The sequence below is a fragment of the Vombatus ursinus genome, unplaced genomic scaffold (genome assembly GCF_900497805.2).
Source record: "Vombatus ursinus unplaced genomic scaffold, bare-nosed wombat genome assembly UNPS02014822.1, whole genome shotgun sequence".
Classification (NCBI taxonomy): Eukaryota; Metazoa; Chordata; class Mammalia; order Diprotodontia; family Vombatidae; genus Vombatus; species Vombatus ursinus.
In genome coordinates, this window is record NW_020954600.1 from 14,098,574 (window position 1) to 14,121,393 (window position 22,820).

At 42.4% G+C, this 22,820-nt stretch overlaps 1 protein-coding gene across 1 annotated transcript in view; it reads right to left on the bottom strand.

The window, feature by feature from the left end:
- The window catches only part of KIAA1549L (KIAA1549 like), a 178,549-nt gene that overhangs the window by 92,920 nt on the left and 62,809 nt on the right, over positions 1-22,820 (bottom strand). Inside the window, exons 9-11 of the mRNA XM_027837754.1 lie at positions 16,301-16,452; positions 11,303-11,474; positions 5,808-5,971 (exon numbers count right to left, since the gene is read on the bottom strand). Coding sequence (XP_027693555.1) covers positions 5,808-5,971; positions 11,303-11,474; positions 16,301-16,452 — 488 coding nt within the window. The remainder of the gene's footprint in view (positions 1-5,807; positions 5,972-11,302; positions 11,475-16,300; positions 16,453-22,820) is intronic.

Consider the following 22,820-nt stretch of genomic DNA (forward strand, 5'->3'; position numbering starts at 1 on the left):
GCTTACACACTTTCCATGAGTCAATTCATAGGTTTTAGAGATAGGGGGGATATTGGTAAATGATTAACAATTGACTCTCTTACCCCAAAAAATGTATTTATGAAACACTTCTAAGTTTAATCTGTATTAACATTTTCTCCATTACTTTCTTAAGTCTAAACAATCAACCAGACAATAAATCAAGCCCTGACTAGGAGCTTTTGCTGATTTGGGGGGAGTGATAAATGCTCACACTGGAAATTTACAATTGATTCTTATGAGCTCTTCTGAGCTGGTTCTATCACACCCCTGGATAGAGGGTCGTCAAAGATAATTTAGTTATTGAATCATCAATCTAGGATTGGAACGGACTTTGGCGGTCACCTAGTCCAACCACATCATTTTACAGAAGAGGAAACTGAGGCTCAGAGAAGTTAAATGATTTGCCTGAAAGTCATACAGATAGCAAAGCTTGAATCCAAACCCAGGTCCTCTGATTTCTTGTTTCCCTTGATAAGAGTATAAGGTGGGGAAGTAACTGTTTATTTTTTTTCCCTTTGTATCCCAATGCCTAGCAGAGTGACTGACATTCACATGATGGTTAATGATATTTGTTGATTGATTGCTCCAAATTCAGTTTTATTTGCCCGATGCCAAATGTTGTCATGATAAACTAAAGCAAATGGCAAAAACTCTGTCTCCCCCCCCCCCCCCCCCCCATGCTGGTCATCAATTCTTCACTGATGGTAATGGAGGAGTTGAAAAAGGGGTAAAGGGAACTCGGAAACACATGCAGTTCTTAGACCGTTTGTAAACTGACCTATTTAAACAAGCAATTGATTCCCCAAAAAGGGAACTGGACAAAAGTAAAGACATTGACTCTGACAGTTATCACCGCTAAGTTTAACCACAGCAAATCACTACAACAAGAAGGCCAAAAGGATCCAGAAACTGCCTTTGCCAGTGGACCCTTGATATCGAGAACAAGACAAGACACGTGGCACTCAAGCACCATAGGTTTAAGATGCAAGCTCATTTTCAAAACACTACAAGGAAAACAACCGAAGGTTATGTACAATATCACCTCCTACAACAGTGAAAAGTAGTTGGAAAACAAAGAGCCTGCAGAAAACTGGGTGTGAGGCCCACCTAAGCCAGCTCAAGCCAAAAACATCTGTTGTTGAACCTGGGAAATAACAAACAGGCATGAAATGGAACAGATCTGCAGAAATAAATAAATAAATAAATAAATACCTGTATTTATTTCTACAACCATCTGTACTCATCACTGATGATGTAGCCAAATATGTGAGAGGCCATAGTTAATTTTTTGAAATAGCCTAGCCACCTCGAATTTTATAAAAATAGGGTTTGTCATTACACAAATGACAAATAGCATCACACAATTGCAGCTCTATCACAGCCCGTTGAGGTTCATTCATTTGTCAGAATATGGCCTAGGGTAAATCCTCATGGGCTCACTTCTCTAGGTGACTCTCTATTCTAAGCTTTCATTTATTCACTAGGCAAACATTTATGATATGTTTACTATATGTCAAGAACTATAAGAGACATTGGAGACTCAAAGATAAAAACAGAACTGTCCCTGCCCATAAGGAGATTACTTTCTATTGGGAGAAAGAGACAGGGAGAACAATATACACAGATAAACAAGCAAATAACTAAATACTATAATATATAAATATATTATTTTTATTATATATTATACACAATTATCTTGGGTGTATGTTGTATGTGTGTATATATACATAAATATATGTGTGGAGAGAGAGAGGAAGGGGAGAGAATAAGAGGGGGGAGAGAGGGAGAGAGAGACAGAGACAGACAGACAGACAGACAGAGAGAGACACAGAGAGAGAAGGATCTTAACAACTTGATATTGGGTGGGGATCAGGATGGGAAGAAGCTAGGCATTCCAAGAGGCAGAAAGGAGGAAGGAAGGCATCTCAGGCATGGGGCACCGCCTGTACAAAATCAAGGAGTTGGGAAATAGAATGTTGTACATTGGATAGAACAGAGAGGCCAATTTGGTTCAAAAAGAATGAGCAGCTAAAAAAATATGGGAAGCAATTGGGATGCTTTATGACCACTGAAGTGTTAAAATTCAAAGAGGCAAAAAAGAACGACCTTGAACAAAAGAGGGCATGAAACACTAAAACTGGACCTGCTGTAGTCTGCCATCAGATATAACATCAGAATTTCCCATCCTAGTATGAGGGGCCCCATGGATAGCATCATTAGCGGCCACGGTTGTGGTGTCACGCATAATACCTGGTCTCTGGTGCATGGGCGCAGATGTTCATGCCCCTAGATCAGAAGAGCCTGGCCACAGGTCCCAGGAAAGACACACTAACCTTCTCTGTGTAATCCCTCACATTTAGGATGGCTGGGCCAGCAGGGAGAGCCCGATGGTCCCACGGAATTCGGGCAGTGGGGCCGAGGCTCCCCGGCTGCCTCTGGCATCCTCCCCCGGGGCCTACAGGAATAACATGGCAGGCAAACTTTGCCATTCCCTCCCATCCCTTTGGCACTAATTGAATTCTGTTCACACAGGCAGGGCAGTGGGAAGCAATGTAGGCAGCTGGTTCTTTTCTGAAAGGCTGCAGTGCTGCACAGTCTATTGCAACAGCCGTTAAGACTGCAGTAAAAAAAAAAAAAAAGCCCTAAGCCAGCTCCAGTGGTCTGGCTTCCCCTGATAGGGAGCACTGGAAATCGAAGTGGCCATCTCAGAAGACAATTCAGTTCAGAAGACAATTAAATTCAGAAGACAATTCAGTTCAATTCTGCTCAGAATTTCCTACAAGGGAATGCATGTGGATGCGCCTGCTTCCAAGCCAGCCCAGCCCGGGAGATCACAGAGCACAGTGTCCAGGAGAGAGGGGACAGAGATATCAGCGTGTACCAGCAACGCCGGGCAATTTCGATACATCCCGAGGACATCCCCAGCACAGATTTTTGGCCATGAGGCACGCAAGGGATCACCATGTGTTTTTGAAGACATCTTTTAAATGTGGGGAATTCTTATCTGAGGCATCCCGGGCAGGTGCCAGGGGAAAAGCTGAGCACAGGGCAGGTTTCACCTGCAAGGGCCCAGCTGTGATAGGAAACCCATCATCTCTGTGATGTCTGATAGGCTCCAGGTGTCGCTGAGCCGGGCTGAGCTGAGTATGGAATGTCCCTGCTTGGAAAGTTTTCCCTCTTTTTTCTGCTGGATTCTAAATGACACCTGCTGAAATCAGAATCACACACCATACAATCATAGACCACGGTCCGGTCCCAGCCTGGCCCCTCTAGTTCAATTCCCTCATTTTCAGACAAGGAAAAGGCCCAGAGAGAGAAGTGACTTGTCTAAGGTCACAAAGATGGTACATAGTAGAGCCTAGATTTGAACCCAGGTCCTCTGAATCTAATTCCAGTATTCTCTCCACTGAACCCTAAAGCCCATATGTTAACTGTTGCAGAGAGCAGTGGTCTTCCCAGTTAGATCATTCAGGGGTAGGAGGTAATGTGGAAAGGTGGAAGGAACAACTGATCAGGGAGCAAGACTCATATTAGTACAGCCCCAACCCTGTCATTTCTTCAATTCAATGAGCATTCATTAAGTGCCTGAGAGTCAGCCAGTCTGGTCTAGTGGATAGTGTGCAACCTGAAGTCAGGAAGAACCAGGGTTCAAATCCTGCCTTTGACATGTACTGACTGTGTGACCCTGGGCAAGTCACTTAACCTGTTAGTGTCCCCAGGCAACTCTCAGTTGTAGATCTGTATTAGTTAAAGCTTATTCAACAGGAAGGAAGGAAGGAGGGAGGGAGAGAGGGAAGGAAAGAGGGAAAGAAAAAGGGAAGAAAGGAAGAAAAGAAAGAAAAGAAAGAAGTGCTAGGCTGTGGGCTAGGAGCTGGAGACAGAGAGAGAGAAATGAAAGAGTACCTGACCTTAAGGCATTCCCACTCTGCTGGGGGGAGATGGCATGTACATAAATATGTTAAAAACTAAATAAAGACAAAGATATCTGGGGTGAGGGGAGGGGAAGCTCTAAAAACTAGGGGGTATTGGAAAGGCTTCTTGTAAGAAATGGCACCTGAGCTCCTCCTCTAAGGAAGGTAGAGAAAGATGTAGAGATAAGGATGAAGGGCATTTCAGGGTCCAGTTAGCTACATGACCGTGGGCAAGTGGGCATCAGTTTCCCCCTCTGTAAAATCAGAAGTTGGGAGGAGAGGATCTCTAAGGTGACTTCTGGCTCTCACATTTTATGATGCTATGTTTCTAGTTCCTTGGGGCTTTGATTAGTCAGTCAGCCAGCACTGTGCTAACCTCTACTGTCATAGATTTTATGTCCCAATGGCAGAAGACGCCACAGCGCTGGCTTTGTAATAGGTTTATAGGTTGCACAAACAACAGGCACGGGTTTTTCTAAAGGGGAGTAGAAAGAGCCTGGTGCTGCTGGCATCACCCCCACAAAGGTTAACAGGCCTGTGGACATACCCTCTTCCCTGTTACCCTTCCTCTTTTTCACCAGTTGCTCTGGTCCAAGAGCAAAGATCTCCTAAGTGTCTTTCTCCCTGGTTGAGAGAATCTGCTCAACATTGAAGCAGAGACCCACGGCAGAGCTGACATGGCTGAGGCTTTAACCAACTACTCACCCCTGCCTTGACCATTAGACAAGACTAGGAACTCACAATCTTCCTTACACCTCAAGTAATTCTCCCTCTCCCCTTTACCTACACAATTCCCCTTCGTTTTCCACCTCTTGCTCAGGAATTGATACTCAAATCAATATTACCATTACTACTGTGAAGGTCATAATGATCTCCTGTCCTACAGCTCTACCCTGTGAATAACAGGCTGACCAGATTGAAAGTCTTTTTCCTGGCTCCCTCTCCCCACTTCCTCTAACCCATTCCTCCCATGTCTATATGACACTCATTGTGCACTATGGAATTCCATTCTATTGTTAATAAGTCTCCCTTCCTATTAACCTGTGCTCTCCCCTTCCCAGAAATGGCTTTGTATTTAATTCTTCTTTGTACATGTCTTTGCTCCCATAGAAGGTAAGTTCCTTAAAGACAGGGACTGCTTAATTTCTGTGTTTGTATTCCCGACATGCTGAGCACAATGCCTGGCACATAGTAGGCATTTAACAAACTCTTAACTGAGCAGAATTGGATTTAATTGAATTGAGCTGAATTGAATTAAGTTGAATAAACAGCTGAAATGACAGAAGCACATCAGAAAAGTGAAAAGGGTGCTGGGCCCTGGAACAAAGGCTTGGGTTAGAATCCTGCCTCTGACACTAGTGGGTGGAGGATATGGGACCTGAGTTCAAATCCCAGTTCTGCCACTTAGTACTTGTGTGACCTTGGGCAGGCCACTTCTCTAAATCTAGGCCTCAGTTTCCTCATTTGTAAAATGTGGGTGTTAGACTAGCTGACCTCTAAGGCCTTGTTCAACTTGGGATCTGTGATTCTAAAATCCTTTTCCTTTACCTCGGGGGTATCTCCCCCCACACCCACCTCCAACTCTCTCACCTTGATTTTGAACTCTCTTTCATGTGTTGTCTTCCCTGTTAGAATGTAAGCTCCTTGAGGGCAGTGACTGTCTTTGTTTCTATTTGTATTCCCAGCACTTAACCCAGTGCCTGGTACACAGTGAGTGCTTAATAGATGCTTGTTGACTGGACTTGACATCCAATGTTCCAATAAGTTCTCTTCTGGCCCTAATCTATGGCTCTGAGAAGAAATGTCTTACTCCCCTCCCTGAATCCCCAAAAAGCATTCCAATGCATGTTGATGAGAGGTCTTTCTCCCACTTACTTTTGCCCTCTGAGGCAGGTTCACCATGGTGTCTGGCTTGAAGTCATTCTTGTTCTTCCTGCAAAGCACTGCCGTGATGATGATAATGATCACAGTGACCACAGCAATGGGCGCCAGGACCGCAGCGATAATCCACAGGTTGTTGGGAGGGTTTTTAACGACCGCTAAAGCAAAACAAACAAGACAAAAACAACAGGGCCAAGGCAGAGCCACAAGTGAGGAGCCCAGGCCGAGGAAAACTCAACCAAAAGACTCCCCGCCAGAAGGAAGCCCGCAATCAGCGGTCGGGGGGAACCCTCCTTTTCCCAATACGATACCAGAAACAGAAGACAGCAAGGATGCAATTGTGAAGCTTGGAAATAGGCTTGTAGAAACGAGCTTTCCGCTAGCCAAGATCTGATGTGAAGGCAGAGTGAGATTCCGTGAACTTGCTTTGGCATTATTTGCATCAACAGATGAGTAATCATAATATTAACTTCTGTAAATAGCTCATTAGACAATGTGTATCTGTTGACATTTAAATGCTTACTGCTGTTATGGTTGTGACCAAATATTTGTATTTTAGTCTTGTGGCATGAACACAAAACAATCCCATTTTCTATAGATAGTCAGTCTATGGACTCATCTTTGGAAAATGAGAAGCAGGGTGGCCCAGTAGATAGAGAGTTGGACTCAGAGGAGCCATAAAGGGCTGGGTTCAGCTCCTGCTTCTGACATATACTGGCTGCATTAGCCTGGGTGAGTAACTTAACCTCTGAGAAGGCAGCTCTCTAGCAGCTACAAAGAAAGGGCTCGTTTGCATTGGTAGAGTGACAATATTCCTTTGAGCATTTCCTATACCAATAAAATGATAAGTCTAGTTCTTGTCCCTATACACCAGGGGTTCTTAAGCTGGAATCCATAGATTTGGTTTTTTTTTTAATTTTTTTTAACTATTTCAATAGAATTGGCTTCCGTTGTAATCCTATATTTTCATAAATGTTTTCTGCATTTAAAAACAATCTTCTGACTTGCATGAAATAATGAAGAATGAAATGAGCAGAACATTATACAGTAATAGCAATGTTGTTTGAAGAATGTGTTCAAAGTCCAAAGTTCGAAGAACTAAGTTATTCTGAGTATCAGAAGTATTTACATTGACTACAAAGGACTTATGAAGGAAAATGCTATCCACCGCCAAAGAAAGAACTGATAACTTAAAATGGAACAAAAAATGAATTTAAAAATTAAATAAAAATGAAGACAATATTCTAAGAAGGGGTCCATAGGCTTCACCAGACTTCTCAAGGGGTCCATGAAACAAAAAATGTTTAGGGCCCCTACTCTAGATAGTCAAACGTTTCCTTTATCAACTACATTCTTAAAATTCTTTTAGGTATGAACATTTCCATATTCAAAGAACAGAAAAAGAGGGCTGCATTTGAAGCCACACATCTCTATTACATACAGCTTATTTGTCTTAAAGTATATATTAAATTTAACTATGGACTGTGTATTTTGATAGGGGGAAAGAACATGCATAGTAGTGATGAGAATATGGTGCCGAGAATATCTTGTTTCTTTAGCAAGACATTGGCCATTGTTCTGTCTCATTCTCCTTATTTTTACATGCTATATTTCATCTTGTTACCATATAAATAATCTCTTGACCTCTATTCAAACTGAGATGGAATGGATTCGTCTTCTGCACACTAGTCAATTCTCTTTTAAAACTCATATGAACAAGGTCAGAGCAATGAAAATGATCCAACATCCACGTATTCATTGGCATAATCACCTGTCTGGACAAAGTGCTAGGCAAGGGTCAAGGTAGCTAAATCTAATCTAATTTATAAGAGTTTAATAATTTAAGTTGGAAACCAAATTAATATTTATGATCAGAGAGGGAAAAACATCAAGTTTTTAAGCAGAAAAGAATGAAAATATGGTTTAATCAAAAATTCCCCTAGGTCAGAAGAGACATTCCTTAGCTTGGCCTTCAGAGCCCTCTATTAGCTAGGCCTGCTCTACTTTTACAAGCGCAGGTCATACTACACTCATACCTGTGCTCCATATACCAGCCAAAATGGATCATTGGCCATCTCCAGTGTGTATTCCACAATCTCTCAGTTCTGTGTCTTTGCTCACCTAATTTCCTGTGCCTGGAATGTTCTCCCTACCATCTCTGCCTCTTAGAAATCCTAGCCAATATCTGGCTCAAAGGCCACCTCTTCCATGAAGGCTTTCCCCAGTCCCCCTCCCCCCCCCAGGAGAAAAGGATCTTTCTCTCCTTGAATCATGAAAGAACTTTGCCTTTCTTGTGTTCTATTTTGTATCCCTTTCATTTACATATGTTATAAAACCTACTTAGAGTATAAACTCCATGAGGACAAGGGCCATGTCTTTTTCTTTTTTTGCTAGACTTGCTTAGATTTCACTGGTAGAGGGACCTTGGTTGAGGAAACAACTTTGCCAAAGGGGAACAACCTATCTTCTGCAATTTATAGTCTAAGAGAGCTGTCTGGGGCCACCGCGAAGTCAGGCCACTTACCCAGGGTCACTCAGCCAGAACGTGTCAGAAATAGAACTCGAACATCATGCTTCTTTAATTTTTACCTCTTCCCTACTGCCTAACACAATTCATTCCATGCAACAAGTGCTTAATAAATGTTTCCTGAAAATGAGGATATGGAATAAAAGCACAGGAAGGCTTTTATGAACAAATGCAAAGGAAAGGAAATCAATAAAAAACAATGTGCACCATGACTCCAGTAACACAAATGGAAAGGATGAAAAAGCCTGACACTGAATGCTGTGGAATGATCATGACCAGATTGGTCCTGAAGAAGAAAAGCCTCTTCATGGCAAAGGCGGCTGATGAGGTGTTGGGTAATGTGACTAGCCTATTTTTTTCTTTCTTTTTTGTATTTTTTGACAAGGGATGGCTCTCTGTGGAAGGGGGAAGGATAGGTGCTGCGCCTGTAATTTTCTTGGTATAGGGACCTTTTGGGTAGGGAAATTCCCTCTACCAATTCAAGTTAACACTTTCTCTACATCTTATAGTCTTAGGGCAGTGAGAGGCCCAGTCCATTATCACACAGCCAGTATGTATGCATCAGAGGCATTTCTTACATCCAGGTCTTCCTGGTTTCAAGGCCAGGTCTTTCTCCACTATGCAACACTTCCTGTCCAAGGCAAAGGAGAGGGATATATTTGGAAATGAAGGTGATAAAGAAAAGATATCAAAAAAAGTTGTTTTTTTTAAATTGAAATTGGAGTATATATTTAAGATGGGGAACCTAAAATAATTATACTTGCGATGGCATTAATTTGTTTTCTTTCTAGCCCTTGTTTGTTGCAATATTTACCATAGTGAACATTTATTAAGGCCTATTATGTTCAAGGCAAAGAAAATCCATGTGCTCCTTGGGAAATGCAGTGACTTTCTTGAAGACATTGTCTGGGGAGTCCCTAACCCAGAGGTTCTTAAGCTTTGTTGCATCTTGGACCCCTCTGGCATCTGGTAAAGCCTTTGCTTTTAATTCCATAAAACAAGACACATAGGATTACCAAGGGAACCAATAATGTTGAAATATAATTATCAGAATATTAAAAGAAACAAGTGAATAGACCCAAGTTCAGAACCCCTGCCCTAGGAGATCTAGACTTGATGATGATCACCTCCGCTACCCCATGAGTCATGTTTCTGTGTTAGTTTGATGACTTTTGGGGATATTTTTTTCCAATTCTGAAAGTGGGCTAACCTTGACCTCTCATTGGAGGGCAGCCCTGCTAACCCTCGGTCAGAAGCACAACGTTTTAGAGCCTCAGGTGGGGAAGGGAGAATCTGCTGAGGTCACAAGGATTTATTTCTTCAGAAGAATTTCTACACAGAAGCCCAATGCTCTCCCCTCCCTGGGACACTTGCCCTCTGCAGACTTCTGCCCCTCTGAATTCTTACTTTCCTTTAAGGCTCAGTTGTGGCTGTGTAAATCCCTTGTAGAATGTAAGACACTATTTTCATATCGCCAGAGCCCAGCATAAAGTAGGTGTTCAGTCAACCACCCACCCACCCACCCAACCAATCAATCAACAAGCATTCATGACATTCCTGCAAAGGCCCCAGCACTGTGCTAGAAGGTGGGTATACAAAGCCAAAAGTCTAACATCACTTGCTCTCAAGGAGTTTATAACCTAACCAGGGAAAACGTGTACGTACACTTCATTTGTCACCAGATTGCTGTTTAGTCATTTTTCAGTTGTGTCTGACTCTCCACAATCACATTTGGGGTTTTCTTGGCAAAGATACTGGAATAGTTTGCTATTTCCTTCTCCAGTTAATATTACAGATGAGGAAACTGAGGCAAACAGACTCAAGTGACTTGCCCAGGGTCACACAGCTAGCAAGTGTCTGCGGCCAGATTTTAATTCATGAAGATAAGTCTTCCTGACTCTGGGCTCAGCACTCTGTGCACCATGGTGTCATCTAGCTGCCCTTGCCACCAGATACTCCAGTTGATTTCAGCTCCATCATCATCATCTTCATCATGCCCCACCCAAGATACACTCATCACCAGGAAACTCATCATCATGGAGATTGTTTCAGCTTTGCTATTGGACACCTCAAGGCTACCCTCATTTGTTCCTGATCTCTCTCTCCCATTAAATTATAAGCTCTTTTTGAGGGCAAGGACTTCTTTCTTTTTCTTATTTGTATTATCAGCACTTTGCATGGCACATTAGCGTGTAAATGCTTAAAAGTGGTTATCATGTCATACACATGTGGGTATATACAAAAAGATACTATATATACTAAGTGGTATACTGTATCAATGAAATAGTAATCTGGGAGCAAGGGGCTTATTAGCAGCTGGAAGAATCAGGCAAGGCTTCACGAAATTGAACTAAATTAACCAAGGTCAACACCGACCTTGGGTAGACGATTTGTAAGAAGGAACTGAAAAGATTCTTAGGGCAAAAGTGAATTTTTACAAGGGAATTTTTCTTTTTAAACCCTTTGGGAACAAAGTTCCTGCAGCAATCTAAGCTCAGGGGAAAACAGTGACAGCTTCTATTTAGAGACTTTTGTCAGTATCACATTTTCACTTAGGCAAGAAATAGGAGTCGCCATCGCCATGCCTAGAGAGTCTGGGTGGTGCCAGTGAACCCCTGCATGGGAGAGGAAATCTCTTGGGGGGAATCAATCAACCCAAATTCACCTGGCTCACTGGAATCATGTCTATTTCAGTGTTTGCCAGATTTGCTGCAGAGAAGGGCAGACCAAGGCTGGAGGCAATTAAGAAGCAAATTATAATTATCATCCATCAGCCATTGACATCTTTTGTCCCGTTTCCCCTCCGTTCTCCCTATCCCTTCCATAGCAGAAGCAAATGTCATCCATCTGATTTTTAAAATTGGGGCCCACTAACCCAGGTCTGAAGAATAGCTTTCCTCTTCAGGAGACATGAAATTGCAAACAGAGAGTGGGAAACAAGGATGTTTTTAAATTCCCTTACGATCAGCCTGTAGAAGAACTACGTGGTGTAAGGTCAAAGCCATCCTCTGGGAGTCGATGGTGCTCAAGATCTTGGCGGCCGCCGTGCCTAGCAAAGGTTTCCCATTGTGCAGCGTGTAGTACGTTAATTCTGCAGGATCTTTGGGGCCGGGGACGCGCTGCATCTTCACCATCTTTCGGAAAGAGAAGACCCGTCTTTATGTTGTGGCTTTTATTAGACTAGATAGAGCCTGATTACCCTGCTGCTGATGCCTTCCACTGTGGAGAAACTTTTTTAAAGTTTATCTTGTTTTTTTATTTCTATTTATTTAATATTTTATTTTTCCCCAGTTACATGTAAAAACAATTTTTAACATTTGTTTTTACAACTTTGAGTTCCAAATTCTTTCCCTTCCTCCCTCCTCACCCCCCCACTTTGAGAAGGCAAGCAATTCGATATAGGTGTAGTCATACAAAACATATCCATAATAGTTGCTTTGTGAAAGGAAACAGACAATTAAAAAAACCTCAAGAAAAATAAAGTTAAAAAAAAGTATGCTTCAATCTGCATTTAGACACCATCAGTTCTTTGTCTGGGGATGGATAGCATTTTTCATAAGTCCTTCAGAGTTGTCTTGAATCATTGTATTGCTGAGAGAGAAACTTTTTTTAAAAGCCATGTGGTATCTATTAGGGAAAGCAGGTTAGTTTGAGAATTAGATTAGAATCCCATTCATATCTATGGGCTACCCGAAGACCGCGGCCAATCCCTCCTTCACTCTTGTAGACCTCAGGATCTCATCTGTTAAATGACAACGTGGGATGAGAAGTCCTTGAGAAGTTTGCTTTAAATCTGATATATACCTTCTACTGAGCTCTTTGTATAACTCCCTTGTACCACTGTCCTCAAAAATTAATACAGCAAGGGCCAGATTAATGCAAATAGTGAATCCTGTGTGGTGGTTGCATGTATTCATATGTGCATTATTTAAGATTATAATTATATAAATGTAATCCTTGATTCCAGACAGATGAGAATATACAGTGTGGATTGAAATAATGTGATCACTTCATGAGATTCATTATTCACACTAATCAGAACCTACCTGTATCTCCAGGCAGTTAGGTGACACAACGGATAGAGTGCTGGGCCTGGAGTCAGGAAGACCCAAGTTCAAATACAGCCTATGACACTTACTACCTGGATGACCATGGCAAGTCACTTAAACCTGTTTGCCTCAGTTTCCTCATCTGTAAAATGAGCTGGAGAAGGAAATGGCAAACCACTCCAGTAACTCTGCCTAGAATTCCGGTATGGAGTCATGAAAGGTTGGACACGATGGAAATGAATAAACAACAAGTTGTATCCCCAGAGTGAATGAGAGGTATGTGTGTGTGTGTGTGTGTGTGTGTGTGTGTGTGTTTGTGCATATGCATATGTGTGAGAGTGTATATGTGCATGTATGTGTGCAGGAGTATGTGAATGTACATGAATGTGTGTGCATAAGTGTGTGCTCGTGTGTGTTTTAAAGCTCATCTCTGGACAAGAAGTTTGGTCCTGAATGAGAAATACTGGTTTTTATTGGGGACTGGACCAGCTTCCATTGATGTGGGGAGCTCCTAAAGCAGAAATTCTTCCCATTGCTGACAATCAGTAATGGCCTGACATCCTCTGTAAAATGAGGGGGTCAGATCAGATGACCCCTGAGGTGTCCTCTGCCTTTGCATCCAGGATCTTATGGATCTAGAATCTTAGAGAACTGTCTTGACACAGCTCACAGTAGGCACATAGGCATGCAGTAGGCATGCGGGGACACTATGAAGCTCAGTGACTTAGCCATAGTCAAAGAGTCAGTATTTGTCAGAGGGAGGATTTGAACCCAGGTCTCTCCTTGGAAATACTGCTATTCCCATCTTTTTCAATCTCCAGACATCCTGGCCCTGTTTTCAAATGGATTGCTATTTCACATGAGAACAATTCAAAGTGATTTAAGTGATAGGACTTATTTAAATATCTTTTTTTCAGTCAAAATTCCTGATAGAAATATCAAGATGATTTTGTCCAGGACCTTGAGAACTTGATAGCTAACAATAATAGCTGGTATTTTTATGACACTTTAAGGTTTGCAAAGCACTTCACATGTGCTACCCTTTGATTCTCATGACAATCTTAATGGTGGTAAAGGTGCCATTAATATCTTTATTTTTCAGATGAGGAAACTGAGGCACAGAGAGGTGATGTGTCTTTTCCAGAGTCACATGACTAGTAAGTGTCTGAGGTAGGATTAAAACTCAAGTCTTCCTGATTCCAAGTCAGTCATTCTATCCATTATATCACCTAATCATACCTTTAAGTCTGCAGACTTGTGAATGTGAGCTTCATACTCCCCAGAGACCACCTCTTCCACCCCAACTCTAATCCTTTTTCATTTTCTGTATTAAGCAGAAAGGCCCAGATGTAATGAGACTCAGAGAATGAATTTAACATGGGGTTCCAGGGCACGCCAGCCACTCAGGGTTTCCATACGACCGAGCAGGTGGTAAAGAGGCCTCTGAATAATCTTCCTTTATTTTGATTTAATAGCAAATTATGCGGATCTATGACTCTTAGGAGGTCACTGGCACATCTGATATAGAGAGACTTAGATTTGTAGCCCCCGTCTGCTTCACATAGATTTTTTCCCCACGTTTGAGATGGTTAAGCAGACAAAGAACTGAGAGAAAGAGAGAGAGAAGAGAGAGAGAGAGAGAGGGAGGGGAGAGAGACAGAGGAGAGAGACAAAGAGAAAGAGAGAAACAGAGACGGAGAGACAGAGAGGAGGGAAAGGAGAGGGAGAAGAGAGAGAGGTGGGGGGAAGGAGAGGAGAGAGAGATAGAAGGGGGAAGGGAGAGGGGAGAGAGAGAAGAGAGAAACAGAGAGAGGGAGGGGAGAGAGACAGAGGAGAGAGAAAAGAGACAGAGAGGGAGGGGAAGAGAGAGAGGGAGAGAGAGAGAGAGAGAGAGGACTAGACAGGCCCTTTAGAAATGCAAACAGTATCAGTCTGGTACAGCTGCCACAGAACTCTATGATTACAAGCTTTTGCTCAGTTAAGGCAAATCTCATTTCATGGACACAAGTCTATAGGAGATTTCTTCTTCTTCTTTTGATCAATTTATAATTTGTAAATTACAAATATTGCATGGAAACTACAGAGGGGAAACTCAAAATCCGGTGGCATAACTTAGCAACTCTTCCTTTTTAAAAGGCAGCAAGATATAGCTAATAATAATAGCTAGTGATTCAGCAGCATTGTAAGGCTTACAAAGTGTTATCATATGTTATCTCTTTGAATCCTCACAACACCCTGTGAAATAGGTGTTATCATCCCCATTTCATAGGAGGAAACTGAGGCAGAGAGAGGTGAAGTGATCTGCCCAGGGTCACACAGTTAGTAAGTGTCTGAGATAGGATTTGAACTCAGGTCTTCCAGATTCCTAGTCTAGCAAGGGGTGGGGAAGAGGAAGATGAGCAGTGAGCTTTCCATCATTGGAATTGTTCAAACAGAGGCTGGATGGCTATTTACTAGCAATATTATAAAGGAGATTCCTTATTTGAGCATCATAATAATAACATCTAGCATTTAAATATCACTTTAAGGTCTGCAAAGCACTTTATATATTCTGTCTCATTTGGTCCTCACAACAATCCTATGGGTTAGGTGCTATTATTATCCCTAATTTACAGATGTAGAAAATGAGGCTGCAAGAAGTTACGAGACTTGCCCAGATGTAATGCAAAGAAGGAGGAGACCCATAGGTTGAAATCCTAGCTCTGCCTCTGACTAGCTTGCGTGGCCATGAGTACTTCATTCCATCTGTCTTAGTCTGGGTTTGTGTAAAATGGAGCTAAGCGCACATGTAGGGCCTGCCTCACAAAATTGACATGGTCAGGGAGGGCAGATAGGAAACCTTACAGCTCTACAAAAATGTGACTTGACCTAATGGTGATGATGATGAAAATACTGTCACCTTCCAGACCAGTTACAACCCCTCCAAAAAAAAAAAACCAAACCCCAAAACCCTGATATGTTCATATAGGTAGAGATCCCCAGGCAAAGCAAGGGATGTAGACGTGAAAGGGACCTCAGGGGAAATCTCATCCAATCTACTTTTTTCACAGGTAAGGAAACTGAGACCCAGAGAGGTTGTGTGATTTGCCACAATGTAACAATAGTAATAGTAAGAGCTCACATTTATAGAGCACTTTGAGGGATGTAAAACACCAAACACCTCATCTCATTCAAAGTCACAAGTGGAATCACTGAGACTTGAACCCACACCCTCAAACTCCAGTGCACCATACACCCTCCCAGTCTGGATGGCTCCTAATAAAGTAAAGGGACTATCTTTTTTTGGTTTGGTTTTAGGCTGAAGGTCAGATGTCTCCTTTTTCATGGCCCACTTCCATCCTCACAGTATCGTGACCCCTAGTCAACCCAAAGACTGGCAGTCTGCAGGACAAACTATTCTACACCATCAGAGCCAAACCAAGAGGTTTTTCTTTGTCACAAGGAAGGGCTTCATTTGGGAGAGGGAAGGGTCCAAAAATGACCAATGGAAAGACAAAAAGGCATCAACGAAATTTTTTGTTATTTAGTCGTTTCAGTAGTATCTGACTCTCTGTGACCCTGTTTGGGATTTTCTTGGCAAAGATACTGGAATGGTTTGCCATTTCCTTCTCCTCATTTGACAGATGAGGAAATTGAGGCAAACAGGGTCAAGTGACTTGTCCAGAGTGACACAGCTAGTAAGTGTCTGAGGCTGGATTTGAACTCACAACAAGGACATCTCCCTGACTCCAGGCCCATCACTCTATCTATTGCGTTGTCTAGCTGCCCATCAATGAAATATATATTTTAAAATAAAAATAAATTCCTGGAAGAACAGAAATGAAACAAAAAAAGACACTGGTTTATGTGACTTACTAGGAAATGGATTTTCACAAATTTATTCTGACTCTGGGGTGCTTCCTCCAACTCACCTGAACTGTGTAGCTCCCAAGAGTTGTGGCCCTCTTTAGCCGCCTGCCTTGTTGCTGGGACATCATAAACAGCTGGGCCAGCCGCTGTTCCATGACTCTGGCGAAACTCTGATTGTGGAGTCCCACTAAGGTGTTGTCTACTCCTTGCAGAACTGTGGATGAAGAAGGAGGACATGGGGGTCATGCTGGGAGACCTTCTTTCTGGAGGGAACCCAAAGATTCTGCTCTGGGTGAATACCCAAAGATCAGAGAGCCATAGGAAATGGGAAATCAGATTATAAGTCAACAAGGCCCCAGAGGCCATATACTCCAACCATCTTGTGTTACAGATGAGGAAACTGAGGCCCAGAGAGCTTATGTGACTTGTACACTGGTCACATAGACAATTAGAACTGAGAATCGAACCCAATTCTTCTGACTCTGAATATAGCATTCTTCCCATTATACCACCCTGCCAGAGTAGGGGAAAACTCATGGTCTGATATCACAGTGTCTTAGCCCACCCACATGCCAACCCCCAAATACACATATGCAACAGACCATAAGAAGAATGTGGAGTCTAAACATGTATAACCTGTATCGAGTTGCTTGCCTTCTCAATGAGGGTGGGTAGGGAGAGAGTAAGGGAGAAAATTTGGAACCCAAAATTTTAAAAACAAATGTTTAAAAAAAATTGTTTTCACATGCAACTGGGAAATAAGATATACAGGAAATGGGGTATAGAAATCTATACAGGAAAATGGAAGGGGAAGGGAATAAGAGAGGGAGGGGAGAGATAGAAGGGAGGGCAGATTAGGGGAAGAGGTATACAGAATGCATGCCATCTTGGGGTGGGAGGAGGGACAAGATGGGGAGAAAATTTAATTAATAAAAAAATACAAAAAAAAAGAATGTGGAGTCTTTCTTCAGCAGAACCTAGGCCATTCTGGACCTGGACTAAGAGGTCTTGCTTTCACTGCTTACTATCTGTGGGATCTTAAGCAGGTCACTCACTTATCTAGGTCTCAGTTTCCTCACCTGAATCCCTTCCAGTTCTTACATTCCATGTTTCAATGTCCTTCCCAGTTCTGAATTCTATGTTATTAATCAAAAAAGCTCCTACTATGTGCCAGGCACTGTGCTAAGTGCTGGGGATACACAAAGAGGCAAAAGACATCTCTGCCCTCGAGGAGCTTGTGATCAGATGGATCACAAATATATATGCCCATTCCAGCTCTGACACCCTACATTCTACGTTCTAACATCTTGTTTTTATTTTCTGTGTTCTAAGGTTCCTCCCAGCTCTAAATCCTTTTAGCTATGATCTCTGAGCCTCAAAAGACTTTATTAGATCTTGAATCATAGGGCATGCAGTTGGCCTCCATTCAGAACTGCTAAGGCCATAGAAACTATTTCTTGTTTCCCCCATTTTGCATAAGAGAACTTGGAGGGGGGAAAGACTATAAGACTATAACTTCTTTCCCAGACTATAATGGGAAAGAGAAGAAAGGAATAGAGTTGAGAATATTTCTGTTGTTTTCCATGTCCATTTCCACTCCATTTATGGTGGAATTCCAGACAATAGCAGAATAGTGGAATATTCCAGAGGAGGGAGATAGTGGCCCTCCCCAGACCCCTGAAATCCCACTTGATAGGTGGCTTCCTACCCCAGTCACCATTTGGTTTGTCCTCATCTCAAGACGGTCTTGGAAGGGCCTTACCCAAAATTTCATGCACAAGCAATAAAAAGAGCTTGTACCCAAATCATAAATATTAAAGCTACATCTTGGTTCAAGATATACTCCTATGTAGACAGGGGCATTTGCAATATTAGACTTTCCCTTAATTAGAACTGGTAACCAGTTGCCCTGTTTTTGCAGCTCATCTTTTGAGGACATAGAAATAAGAATCTGGCTATGTGGAAGAGTATGGAGATGGAGATAGAGATAGATTGATAGATTGATAAATGTATATATATGTATACATGTGTGTATGTATATACAGGGTGCCCCTATTAAGTTTAATGGCTTAAAACTACACAAACATTTTGAGGGCAGTTTATATGGATATACATAAATATCATTAGTCATTTTCCAATTGTGTCCAAATCTTCATGACTCCATTTAGGGTTTTCTTGGCAAAGATACTGGAGTAGTTTGCCGTTTACTCCTCCAGCTCATTTTACAGATGAGGAAACTGAGGTAAACAGGGTTAAGTGACTTGCCCAGGGTCACCTAGCTAGTAAGAGTCTGAGGTTGGATTTGAACTCAGGTCTTCCTGACTCTAGACCTGGCGTTCTACGCACTACACCACCTAGCTGCCCCTATACATCTATACAATCATACATACATATGCACACAAGCCCTATATAGGGCATTCATTAACATCCATCCACATACAGCCGTTATCCCATACACAGGCTGATCAGGTGACAGACACTAGCGACACTGGGAGAAAGATGTGTAAACAAGTTATGGAAGAAATAAAATCCGCAGCTGGTCCCAGAAATTGCTTCTCTGATGCCACAGACACTGAGCAATCCCTACTGAGATCATAATGCTCTTCTCTGTCTAGGGCTCCTGGGCTTGGCTCTGGAGTAATCTTCCAGCTGGATCTCTACAAAGAGAGATAAAGGACTCTGGCCCTGTCCTTGGTACTTCAGTTTCTAGAAAAGCCCCTAAGAATTCTTCCTGCCTGCTACAGCCATCAGTGGAGAAGGAAAGCCAACCTGTCGTGTGATGCTGGATAAGAGTTTGGGGGCTTGCCTGGTTAGGGGAAGCTGCCACTCTGAGTTAAGGAGAGGTTTCTCCCTTGCCCTCCCTAGTGGAAATGCACATTGGATTGATCTCCGAAGGATTGCTTAGCTGGCATCCGCAGGCTGTTCGTGTCTTCAGGGCCTGTGATGGCTAAAGAAGAGTGGGACTGATCTGACACTGGGCATACTGAGAGGTTTTGACTCTGTGGGTTGTATGACAGGAATTATCTCTGAGTGTTTAATTGACAAGCTAAAACTATCCCCGAACCTCAAGAGAAAACCCTCATGTCAGGGCCTCCCATAGAGTAATACAGAATGAAAATCTGGCCAATTACAGCACACAGTGACACTTCCATTAATTATAAGCATGTCTTCTCATGGCAGGCTTTATTGTCAGAACCCCCATGAGCAGAGGCAGAAATAACCTAGAAGGCAAAGCTCTTTGTACCAAGATGCAGATGCCCCTTCTACCACACTCCCTCCAGCCTTCTCTTCCACAGAAGTGAGGCTGCAACTTCGTGGTCCTCTTTGCTACATTCTCTAACTCTCTCCAGATAGTTACACACACAGTGATGGTGGATCCTGTGTGCAACCTCTTGGCCTCAGTGGTACCTCCCCCATTGGCAGGTTAGGGGCATCTGAGTCCTGCAATATGGTCCTTCCTTCAGACAGGCTAATGCCCATGGAAAGAGGCCTCCTGTGATATCTATAGCTGTACATCTGTGTGTATGTGTGTATATATATGTATGTATTTGTGTGTGTATATATACATATATACATATGCATATCTATACATACACACAAAATTATACATATATACATGTACGTGTGTACATATGTATAAATATGTGTATACATATATATACAAATTTATGCATGCATACATACACGTGTGTGTGTGTGTGTGTGTGTGTGTGTGAGTTTGACTTCTTCTTGGCCACACAGTGAGGAATTTTGAGTAATAGGAGGAAACTACAAAGAGATAAATGTAAGCTTGATGCCAGGATGAATGTCCCAAGAGAAGTCCAAATGTACGATAGACTGCCTTAGAAGGGAATCTCTTCTCCTTCACTGGAGGTCACAAATCAGAGGCCCAGTGATCACTTGCTGGGGATATTATAAGGACATGAAAGGACTCCTGAAACTGGCTGGAATAGGCTCAAGAGGGCTGGCCGTTACATTTTTCAGTGTGAGTATTGACACCTAGGAATTCAGTGAACATTACAAACCAGGGTTTAATTTATTGTTTTGGTGATGCCTGGATTTAAGAAAAGTGATAGATAAAATGTCAGTAGTACAGATTAAACTTAAAAGTGTGTCAAGTCTGTGGGGTTTTGGGGGAGGGAACTGATTGTTAAACATTTATCAGCATGCTCCTAGGAGCCATGATCAGATACATATTACACTAAATGGCTTCCAAGGTCCCTTCCAACTTGGGTAATTTCTGAGGATACAGAGGATACAGGATACAGTGTAGAAAGTGAGGATATAATAGTAATAACAATAATAATAGTTGGCATTTATATGGAGCCTTAATGTTTGCAAAGTGCTTTAAATATATTATCACGTTTGATCCTCAAAACTATAGGAGGTAGGTACTACTATTACCATTTAACAGATTAGGAAACTGAGGTAGAAAGAAGTTAATCAACTTGCCCAAGGTCACACAGCTAGTAAGTATCTAAGGTAGGATTTGAACCCAAGTCTTTCTGACTGCCAGTCCAACACTACCTCCTAGCTGCCTCTAATAGAAGCAACAGGTACCGTTGCCCTTTTTACATAGTTTGCTCTACAATTCACACTATAGAGCTTAGGACTGCCTTCTGCCTTCTGAACTCACGAGCAAGCATTTATATTCTGAAAAGGCAGTGTGACATTTTCTATGAGAAATATAGCAGCATACTTAAATGTCTCTACTGACTTGTTGCATATGAACCCATTCATGGTCAGTCAGCACGGCAGATACTGTAGATTGTTTTTCCCATGACGGGTGATGACCTCCCAGTAACCACACTCTCATTCCTGGTTCCCTTTGTGACAAGTGGCCCGTGTTTAAGAAATGGCCAACTCCTCATTGCATCATGGATCCACAGAACCCATTCAAGGTAACTTAAGACCCTTGACTTTGGTCTCATAAGCACCACAGGCATCCAGGGGTGACAAATACTATTTCCCTTGGGTTCTACCAGCAGGGAGACAACTGCAGAGAGACAGGTCTAGGTTTGATAACTTGCTAACAATCACACCTATCTCAGAGTGGAATGGGATGCCATGGGAGGTAGGGAGGTCTTCAAGCAGAGCCCAGAGGACTACGTGATGGATATGTGGTAGAGGGAAATATGCATTAGATTAGATGACCTTGGAGGTCCCCTGTGATCCAAGCCTAGGGACTATTAGCAGGGCTCACCTCAGAGGCTGGTCCCATCTCAAGAGAATTTATCGTAGAGCATGGACATCTGAACCACTTTAAACCAAGAGGGACTGATGGGTTTGAAACTACCAACACCCTCAGGACATTCAAATTGAGAAAATGATTTTTGCAAATATAATAGGATCAGCTGGGCCATATAACATATTATAAAATATATATTACATATACAAATATAATAAGATCAGCTACGTGGTGTGGTAGAGAGAGCACTGGGCTGGGAGTCAGGAAGCCTCATCTTCAGGAGTTCAAATTCAGCCTCAGACACTAGATGTGTGACCTTAAGTAAGTCACTTCACATTGCTTCAGTTTCCTCATCTGTAAAATGAGCTAGAGAAGGACATGGCAGACCGCTCCAGTATCTTTGCCAAGAAAATCCCAAATGGAGTCATGGAGAGTAGGACACAACTCAAACCCAGACTGTTACAATTGTGTTAGTGGATTATAGCTAGCAGAGTCTAGTGTTTTTTCATACTGAAAATAACAACTATAACTGGCATGTGAGATTTGTAAAACACTTCATCCCATTTAAGCCTCAGACCAACCCCGGGAGGTAGGTGCTATTAGCACAATTATTTCCATTTTATGGAGGAGAAAACAGAGGCTCAGATAGTCTAAAGGACATGCTTATAGTTGTCCATGTAGGAGGTGCCAAAGGCAGGATTTGAATACAGGTCTTCTGGAGTTCCATTCTAGTATTTTATTCACTATACCAAGGGTGGAGAAACTATGGCCTTTTAGGCCTTAGGTCCTCAGCCTTTTGACTGAGTTCAAGTTTTACAGAACAAATCCTCTTTATTAAGGGGATTTGTTCTATGCAGTTTGGAATCAGTCAAAGGGCTGCACTTGAGGGTCTAGAGAGCCACATGTGGCCTCAAGGCCGCAGGTTCCCCACCCCTGCACTATACCATTAGATTGTAAGCTCTTTGAGGGCAGGAATGGTCTTTTGCCTTTTTTGTATCCCTAGTACTTAGCACAGTGCCTAACACATAGTACACACTTACTATAGGTTGGGTGATTCATGGGTTATACCACACTGTTACTCAGCTTGCTTCATTTACTCAATTTGCCCTGCCCCTTACAAGATGAACAGTCCTGTTAGGGGAGGTAGGAGATGGAGTTTCCTTTTCAGGGGAGAAGTGCAGTATAGACCTACACTTTAATTAGTTTAGGCAGAGTGACACAGTGGAAAAGGTGCGAGTTTGGGGATCTGAAGACCTGCTTCTGTCCCTTGCTATCTGTGTGACCTTTAATCACTTTTGGTTTCAGTTTCCTCATCAGTGAAATAAGGGAGTTGACTGAGCTACCTTCTATGACTCCCTCCAGCTCTAAAGCTATGATTCTGGTATGGATACTCC